At 39.9% G+C, this 10,350-nt stretch overlaps 1 protein-coding gene across 1 annotated transcript in view; it reads left to right on the top strand.

The window, feature by feature from the left end:
* rhcgb (Rh family, C glycoprotein b) overlaps positions 1-3,138 on the top strand; it is a gene marked incomplete at its 5' end in the record, with an annotated part of 5,382 nt that extends 2,244 nt beyond the window's left edge. Inside the window, 5 exon segments of the mRNA XM_005942838.2 lie at positions 312-448; positions 596-720; positions 813-886; positions 1,372-1,439; positions 1,992-3,138. Of these exon segments, the coding sequence (XP_005942900.2) occupies positions 312-448; positions 596-720; positions 813-886; positions 1,372-1,439; positions 1,992-2,040 (453 nt within the window).
* Between the last annotated feature and the right edge of the window lie 7,212 nt (positions 3,139-10,350).

Genomic DNA, 10,350 nt, shown 5'->3' with positions numbered 1-10,350 from the left:
TACTGCACGAGAGTTATTTACTTATTTATTTGTTATTAGCTATTTGGCATTGATGTTGACTGATTTTGCTATTTTATTGCGTGTTATTTTATTATGTAATTTATATGTTTGTACAGCACTTTGGTCAACACCACTGTTGTAATTAAAAGTGCTATATAAATAAATAAACTAAACTAAACTGTTTAGTGTCTCCCTGTGATAACATCCCACAGGCATGCAAACTGGTGACAGGAGTGCTCTTACTCTACTAAAGTGAGAAAGTGATATTACTATAACTATGCTTGTGTAGTAAAATCAGACAAATCTTTCAGCCATTCATGGAGAAGCACCTGAAGATCCAGGACACGTGTGGAATCCACAACCTCCACGCTATGCCAGGAGTTGTAGGTGGCATTGTGGGAGCCATTACAGCTGCATCTGCATCTATTGAAGTTTATGGCCATGAAGGGTGAGTTTTCCTTGCCTACAAAAAGGAAACATTCAGCCAGACATTATGGCTGTGTTTCCCGTTTCAAATAAATGGCTTAAAGAGGAAAAAACAGTTGCAATACCTGTATTCTTTTCATTGAGCTCCCCTCCCCTTTTTTAAAAAAAGGCTGGTTAACACCTTTGACTTTGAGGGTAAATTCAAAGACATGGTACCCACAACGCAGGGCGGTCACCAGGCAGCGGGCCTCTGTGTGGCGTTGTGCTTCGGCATAGGTGGAGGCATCATTGTTGGTAAGGAAATCAGTTTGACAGAATATATACACTTGTTAAAAACTGCTTTTCAGACAGTGATGATAATGACTTAGTTTTTCTCTTCCTATTAGGCGCTATCTTAAGGCTACCTATCTGGGGAGATCCTGCAGATGACAACTGCTTTGATGATGAGACCTACTGGGAGGTGAGAGATAAATCTTAACATCCTTACATTTATGAGGATGTAAGGATTTGCAATGTAAAATCAGAATTCAGTCGCTATTTCAGCACACAGAAAGTTTTAGGATGCACAAAAAGAAAAAAAAGCTTTATTGATATCCCTGAGTGATGAATTTTATTAAATGGTCATACCTATTTTTGAAGCACACGTTTGCTCCAATGTGTATATAAATTGACAAAGAGATTTTAAATTACAGTCTTGGTTTAATGCTACTTGTAGAAACATTTGTTGTTGTGTTTTGCTCATTCTGAGGCTGTTTCTCCAACCCAGCGTTAACATTTGCAAATAGTCTGCCGTCATTCACTCTTCTTCTGGTACAAACATCCAATTTACTCTTTAACTTTTCCCCAAATTTAATAAGAAACCATGAAATCAGATATTCTGACGATAGTTGTTCATATGCTTGTTATCTTCCTGAGATCACAATGTTTGCCTTCTAATATCAACAGGTCCCAGAGGAGGAGGAGAGCATCCCAACAATCCTGCAGTACAACAACCACGTGCAAAACAAAGATATGTAAGTGTCTCCTACTTTTATCTGTCGAGGATTTGTGCTGTTTTCATACCAAACTAATGATGCAGTCATTGCCTTTTGTTGTTCAAGACTGTACTGCATTCAGTCTCCTCTCGATGGCAGCACAGCACAGTTTTGGGATTATTCACACATCTTGATGTAACTCCTGCCATTGTGTGAGGGATATATTTTCAGGGTGTTGAATACAGTGTAATCAGGAGGTGAGGTGGCGGATAACACGACACCTCAGAGACATAGACGTCTCCTACAACCTCTAGGTGTGGGTTTAATCATAAGATGCTAACGCAGATGCTGTGCTCTATGCTGCTAAGTTAACCTGTGCTCTCTGTTGAAACGGGGTTTTCCACAGAACTGCTTCACATGGTTAACTCTTCAATGTGACCTTGAAGTTATGCAACAACAGTCATGTTTATAGTAGAAACAAAAATGCAACTAGTAATTATTTTTTGGAATCTGCTTAGTAGAGTTAATATGTAATGACCACATGAATGTCTTCAGGCCAGATCTTGTAATTTGTGAAATTTGGTTTTCTAGCGCCGAGTCAAATTTCACCATGGAGTCGGAGTCCAGGGCTCGATCTTAATGGACATCTGCCTTGTTTCCTATCATTCTCCCACTGGACAAAAATGTTCATTTCGTGCAATTAATGACCACTTGTCAGCACCAGCTGTTTTTCATACAGTGATATGTTTGTCAGTATGTTATGACTGAATTGTATTTCAAAATCTCGTTTTTTGTTTGAGTTAAAAACTACTGGAGGAGTAATGTATCTTCTGCTAGCTGAACACATTATTCCATTTAAATCAGCTGACAGTAGGTCAAACATTCAGTGGGGGGAATTACCTTGATTTGACTCATTTCAAAGTAAAGAGACCGGTAAATTGACTTATGTAAATTCTCGTGTCGCTTGCAATAATACCTCTAAAGCTGACCTAAACTACTCAAGAGAAAAGTTTTGTCTTGTGCTTTGAACCACGTTGCGATGCATTTGTAGAATCTCCTATTCAACATTTCTCCTGATCCAAATCTAAATGATTTTGGTCTGTGTGATGTAATGAACTGCAGGTAAAATCTAAGAGTACACAACTTTTAGACAAACCTTTCTGTCAGCTTCCTTCATTGTCTCATTAGTTACATCTGAAAATGATATTTCCATTAGATGCATTTGAGTAGGGTTTTTTTTTCTTTTGGTGTGTATCTTCATGGAGAATTTTTACAATGAGACGGGTATTAATCTTGATACTGATTGATTTAGACCCAAGTTATCCTGTGACATTAAAGTAAATAAATGAATACATTTGGTAACGTGTTATCACCACCCTCTTATCAAGCATTACAAAGAATGATGGAAATGTAAATATGCAATCACACATAAGGAATTTTATAAAGTTAATATGCTGTTCTTTTCCCCTTCGTGCAGCGGCCTCTTCTTATGAGTACTTTTAGAGTTAGCAACAAAGACATTAGTCAACACCTTTTTGATTGTTGGATGATTCCAGCTTATCACAATTTGCTAATGGTAAAATAGGCTATAGAAGGAATGTGTTACCAGATATGTTTATTGATATTACTGATCTGAAAATTGGTTTTGTCAGAAGTTGATATTTGTATTCTTAAACGTTCTACACTGATTGTATTGATCGTAATGTAATTTTGGAAATTAAAAGTTATTAAGAAAGTGTACAATGTCCTATGCCTGCTTTGTCTGTATGTGAATAATTAAGTTTGGATATATTTAGCAATTAAATAAATGTAGCCACTTTCACGTAAATTTTTGTTTGAAGCGGTGCACTTGAAATACAAATTTAAATGTGAGAGGGACTGTACCTCCTTCAACGGCTCCTCTTTAGTGGCGATGCAACTCAGGGTAAAGGTCGCACTCTTATTGCTCTCCCGGGACACTCTGGTGACCAAAACAAACTAGAGATCAGCCATAAGATCTTGACCTCATGTCACAAAAGGGCAATATCCCTGACAGGGTTGAACACACATGCTGGAGTTAATTATTTTGAATTCATTAGGAGAATTTCTGTGAAGTCATACATATTCCATATTGATATTATTTTTTCCACATGGATGGGTAAAAAAAATGCACAAGTGTGGGTTGTTCATGCAATAAATGTTAGATGATGCCTAGTCTGTCTATAATTGCTAAATATAGCATTGATTTGTGCATCGTCTATCCTTCATTTTCTGATGAAGGCTGGATTCACACATGCTCTGTCTTCTGCCCACACGTCTGTGGCATTTCACTGGTTGAAGGCGGAAGCAGCAGCAGCAGCACCAGCACCAGCTCATGGCGGGAGTGTGGATGATTCCCACACATGAGTAGCAGCAAGGAATCCATCTCCTCATCCAGTCTCTTTGCTGACAAAAGCAGGCTTAGCGCTGTTTTCTTTTGTCATCAGTAACGTGTTTGAGTAAAGGAGGTAATGGTGCCACAAGTGCTCCAATTAAACGAGATGCAGCCCTGCTGGGAAGAAAGGCTCCCCCATTGCCCCCGATACCCCCCTATAATACATACACGCACATATGTGCACACACCCACACACAAACCTCAGCTCTTTTCATGCTACCCCCATGCAGTTCCCGCCCCAACTCTCCTCATGTTTATTCATCAGCCACTTAAAGGGCAAATGCAGAGGCCTGTTAAAACTAAATCAGGCTTACTTTTAAATGATGCCATGCCGTCCCCTCTGAGGTTAAGGCAGCCGGACCTTAGGGGCTTCCCAAATTCAGCATTTAAAGAAGGTCCTTCGGATGGACGCTGGCCACACGTTCATTCCTGAGAGCAAAGTGAGAAGGTGAGTTGGGGAAAACCTTTGGGGGGCATGAAAGAGGGAGGCATGGACAGAGAATGAGGCCTCACTTTCATTGCTGATGACCCTCTGCCTGCCATCCAGGCTCAATCATGATCTCTGATTGACAGGTCGAAGGAAGGAGAGGGTGGGAACAGAAGGAGCTTAGAATGAGAGCTGCACAAAACGTACTCCCATATAGGGGGCTGTGGAGATGCTCATTAATGATAAAGAACATACCAGGCAAAGCATGTTTTCTCTGCATGCCAGCAATGTTGTTTGTTGGTTGAGATTAGTTTGTAATCTCCTAAAATGTACAGAACACTACGTTACTAAAACACAACGTGGGAGGTCGTGTTGGTGCACCTGATTGTGGACATTTAGCTTTTAGTTCTGCAACCCTAAACCCTTTTTGTTGTATTTTTCATTTCTTGATGAAACATTCCAAATGTTTTCAGTTGGTGAAAGGCCTGAACTGCAGGCAGGCTAGTTCAGCACCTTCTGTTACAAAGCTATGCTGTTGTAATAGATGCTGTATGGCTTCTTTGCATGATGGGGCTTTAATTTGCATCTGTGGATGGCACAATGAGCTGTGTTCACGTACAAAACTTTCTGGAAATGTTGCTGACTGACTCCACACAGTGATTTCCATGACAGAATCGTGTATGTTTTTAATGCAATGCTGCCGGAGGGCCCGAAATTCACAGGCATCTAATACCGATTTTTGGCCTTGACCCCTTGCGGACAGAGATTTCCCCAGATTCTCTGAGTCTTTTGATATTATGCACTGTAGATGATGAGATGTTAAAAGTCTCCACAATTTTACGCTGAGGAAAATTATTCAGAAATTGTTTTACAATTTGTGGAAACGGGGTTTTTTCTGAAGCTCGGGCCATATTAATGAATATGAATAAAATATGGTTATATGAGGTTTGCAAATAATTGCATTTAGTTTTCATTTACTATTTACACAGCATAACATCTTTTTTGAAATTGGGATTGTATTTGTTTTTGCCACTCCTCAAACCAAACAGCACAATATGGTATTTTTTTTATTTCTGTGTGTTCATGGGATTGTTTTATAGATATAGATACACGCCATCCACACTGCAGTAAAACCGCAATGAATTCCCTTTACAGTTACAAGCACCTACCGTGGTTAGAGTAGTATTCAGGAATCTATGTTCACTCTCTTATAGAGAGAGCTGTAAAAGCCCTTTTGAAAGCAACCACGAGTCCATAAAACTGTTCATAAACTATTCAAGCCCTTAGTCTTTTCTCTCTCTGCCTAATCTGCTCACATTCTGTTTGCAGTTTCAGTGTCCCCTAAAGGTGATCTCACAGCAGGCATTTCAAAACTTTCCTGACCATTAGGATCTGGACTGTCTTTGTGATGTCTAATCCTGGGACTAATTGAGTCCTATATTTCCCACCATCACTCCTGTCCAATGTTTTCCTTTGAGGCATTTTCAACTATTTTTTTATTCCATTACATTTAAGAGAGAGTGGCATGTTCCAGAATGAGTTTGTAATTTTTTCTTGCAAAAAAAAAAAAAAAGTTCAGTCACTTCCTGATTTTGGAAATTATCACTTGGTTATATTAGTGGCACATGTTGTGCAAGCCCAGGTAAGGTGGACCTGTGACTGAAGTGATGCTGCCAGGCTTTCATCAAGCTCACGTCTTTACTCATGGGTAAATGTGGCCCTTATGAGAACAGATTTTGGCCAGATTTGGCCACAATTGTATTTGGCAGGGCGATATAAAATACTTCACAAGCAAAATATTAGTTACATACAAATGTATCAGTACAAACAAACTATTGTTGTTTTATAACAATGTATGTATTACAGGGCATCTTGTTTTGGAAATATGACCAGTTCCTACTTTTTCACCAGCTCCTTGAGGAGGAAACATTTTCCTGATAATACTTTTTAAAAACTTTTTTTTTTTTTTACACAGGCAAGAACACTGGACTTTAAATGTACTTGTTATTGAGTTTTCTTATAATGTTGTTTATTTAAATTATGCTAAATAATTGTCTTTGGACTATGCCCATTAGTGTTTGCAGCCTGCTCTTGAACCTCCCAGTTTTGTCCACTGTAGGTTTCTCCAGGCCTCCCCACGCCACAGAGGCTGCTTAAGTGTCCCTATCGGACCACAGTGGAGAGGAACAGCAGATTAACCATGATCCTATCCGCTCACCGCTAGCCCCTTCATACGCTCCGTTACACCAGCATTTAAAAGGAGGAGGGGACACCATTCAGGCCCGTGATATGAATCCCAGACGTGGGGACAAGAACAGAGCTTTCACCCCTGTCTCACAGCAAAGACCTCTTTCTGGCACCCTCTAATTCTGGTTGCTATGGGCTCCTGGGTTCAATGGTGGACTCCCGTTGTGAGGGGACAAAGCCTCTCAGTCATCCGGCGAGGGTTGCCAGGGGAGGCTGAATGTATGGGGAGGGACAGGCTGCCGTTGTCCCAGACGAAATGTCTCTCTTAAGGCGGCTGAGATCTGGTGATTGACAGGTGGCTACACGCTCCACTGCAGATCACCCGGGAGGTCTGGAAGGGGCCTTATAGCTGTGACCGTGAATGCATGGTTGTGTGTCTGCAGAATTGTGTGTCTATGGCAGATTACACTGGCAGGGAGAACACATGAGAAGCTATAAAAGTGTCACCGTTGCATACCTGAAGAGGGAGCTGCTTCTGCGCCTGCATGTTCATTCACCCTATAATAATCCAATAAAGCCTGTAAAACGCATGTGGCATGTTGTTGAAGTAAAAGAAGTACAACAAATAAAAAAAAGTTTTGTAAGTGTTGCTGGAAGCCCCAACCCATGTCCAAAATCTGCCTGCTTAATAGATGTTTCTGACTTCAAGTACACTTTCTTTTAGAAAATTAAATGTAATTAAATGCTCTGTTTTATAGCTTCACAATACAGCTGTGAAAGCTGATCACTGTACAGTTAAACAGCTGTTGCAAACCTGAAACCTCTTCTGCTCCACATACTCTTCACAGTGAGGTAGCTTGTCCCTAGTAGTTAAACCTCAGTAATTAAATCAATATTTGCATGCTCACAGAATTTCTAATTTTTTAAAGGAAGAATCAAGAATAGATGCAATTTTAGGTAGATCACTGAACATATGGCTGGAGTGTGTCATTGCATAAAAACACAGATGTTAATTGCAATGATGCAAAAAAAAATTGATTGCTGTTATCTGAGATTTTATAATATGCATGAATGTGTGCATAAGGATCTTTTTACTGCTGAGTACGGTTAAGTACAGGGACCCGTGTGTTCTCAGATCAAGATGTTATTAGAAACAAATTTCTGCTACCCAAATTTGTATCATTGTCTCTTTTGTGAAATGGCATAATTTTACATTTTTGTGCTTTTAACATTAAAAAATATATTTGGTGGATCTTTCTTGGTAAGAAACTTTAAGTCGTGGCTTTTTAAATTAAAAAATTACAAAAAATAGATGCATTGATAAAAAAAAACGCAAAACACTGGTATAATGTACAATGTTATGAAAATGCAACAGAAGAAAAACACTTTCGAATGACACAGTGAAAAGGGAGAAGAGTAATGCAAGAAACACTGCACATCAAGCTTTTTCTAGTTTAAGCAAAAAAATGAGACTTAAAGATGTTAGTGTGTGTCTATCTGATTCTCAAGGATTAGCAATATAAAGATCTGTGTCCCTCCCAAACACTCCTCCAGTGGGTGAAACATCACCCTGCTGGTGTCTAGGCATCAGAGGTCTCACAGAGGTGAGTGGGAACAAACAGGGCATGGATGTGGGGATCTAAAGGGGTTCTCTCACTACACTGAGTGTGCTTAGATAGACGTCTGGGACTGTCTGGGTCCTGCACTCCCAGACAGGGGCCCTTTCCACCCATCAGATGCTGTCCACGCCCACCCCCCTCTTCTCCTTGACCTTGACTCTCTGTGACTGTGGCCCTCCAGACAGTCTGGGGTCAAAGGCTAACACAGCAGCCACACATCAGACACGGTTCGAGTCCCCTGTGCGTGCATAAATGCTGAATGGCAAATCACCCTAAACCCCGCCTGTTGGAATGTGGCCCTGAATTCCTTCAGAGATGGATCCTGAGACATGAGGGAGAATTATTGTGGCAACATATGAAGTCCATAAAAAACAAAATGCTTCGTTCTGTGCGCCCCACAGAAAAAAATGGACTTAATTAAAGCATCAATTTGAAGTTCAGATTTTTTGTCAACATTTACACACTGATTCAAAAATCCACATCGACGCACCTGCCGTGAGTAGCATTTGCAAGCAGCCGTGGTACAGCTTACCTTTCACCTTCGACTGCTGACTCACACAGTCCTCAGCCAATCACAACCAAGCTGCCAGCATGCCACGAAGAGCGGGGAATGGCTGAAGCCTCACGTGGCTTTTTGAAAGATGCCAACCCACACTGCGTGCACCTCTAATGAGCCTTTCCACGCCTCACTGTGAGCATGCGCACTGACTGACCCCCCCCCCCCCCCCACACACACACACACACACACCACCCACTCTTTTCTTCCTTCAGACTCTTGAAGCTTTTGGAATTAATTTCTGTTATAAATCAACACATATATTCTGATCTTCATTGTCTCTCTGCAGCCTAAATGCGTAAATCACCTGATTTCTTCAGCAGACATGCTGAAGATTAAGAGCACTTAATCAGCCCCACAAGAGGGAACAAAGCCAGCAGTGGCAGCAGAAGGTTTATCTCTCATTGATTACTGGTCGCAGGGACACAGTAGACATGGACAGTGAAATGTACACATGCAAAATAAGCAAAAAGGCAAAAGGAGCATAAAGAATGTATCTCTCTTTCACCCACACACACATAGAAAACTTCGTCACTCATACACTCAGGGAGGGCAGATAGCAGCCATCTTAATAACTGATGCCCCTTCCTTTTATTTCTGTTTTTAAGACCAAAGCTTCTACATAAATTTTGCCTGAATCTGTTTAAAATCATGCAACTGTGAAGTAAAGACGAACGTCCTTTGGATAATTATAAAACACGGTGACTGAATCAGAGGCAGCAGGGGCTCAAACTACAACTCAGCGATAGAGTAAAATAAATAAATAATTCATAACAAAAATTAGTCTACATCACATTTGGAAATCAATTTGTTAAATAACTTTGTCTTAGTATTGATTTCTACATTCTTGCGAGGCTTTGGTTTTATTTCATTTTCGATAAAAGAACCAAATATTCGTTACTCTGAAATCAATTCTATTTTTAAAAATGTTGCCAAAGATTTTAAAAGCTTAATTATTTATTGTGGATTATTTGTAGTGGAAAATACACAGAGGCCTGTATGAGAAGAGAGTTATTGTGTTGTTGTAATGTGAAAATGGGGGTGGGGGTGAAATTATTTTGCACTAGAGTTTTAGCAATTAACCATCCAAGCGATCTAAGCACAGGAAGCCTTTAAAATACATAATAATAATGATCATAATATTGCATTTAGCTCCAACTCTTTTGTTTTAAATTCATGTTATTGCCTTCCACTTCAACTCCCACCTGACGAGCATTTACGCAGCACGCAGAGTGTAACAAAAGACTGATAGATTACAGAGCAGGTAGAGGCTGGCTCTCAGAGGACCCACACTACATTACACAGTTCGTCTATTAACTGTATTACAGAACGGGAATGAGCTGCAACAGGAGGCGGGACATGATGGTCTTACGCACCAATCAAGAGCAGCACTGCAGCTGCAAACACTAATGCCAAGTCGAACCTGACGTCAGTTACTAACTAACAACAACAATTTAATGTGCTCAAATACAATATGAGCACGTTAAATCCTTAAAAAAAAAAGAAAAAATAAGAAATAAACCTAAGATTTAGTTTTTTGTTTTTGCTTTTAGGTTTTTAGGTGTACAGTTTATAAATGAAAGATTACAATCAGCTAATAATTAGCTAATAATCTTTTAAACTATTACCATAATAATAGCAGGACTGTTGAGAGATTCTTGCAGCAGCCTGATGCAGCAAAACCCCCAATAAATGTAACAATAAGTTTAACGGAAATAAATAAATACAAACAAACACAAACCATTTGA

This window comes from Haplochromis burtoni, unplaced genomic scaffold (genome assembly GCF_018398535.1).
Source record: "Haplochromis burtoni strain Fernald_Lab_line unplaced genomic scaffold, NCSU_Asbu1 Contig_350, whole genome shotgun sequence".
Taxonomy (NCBI): Eukaryota; Metazoa; Chordata; class Actinopteri; order Cichliformes; family Cichlidae; genus Haplochromis; species Haplochromis burtoni.
This window is presented reverse-complemented; position numbering and strand designations above follow the sequence as displayed.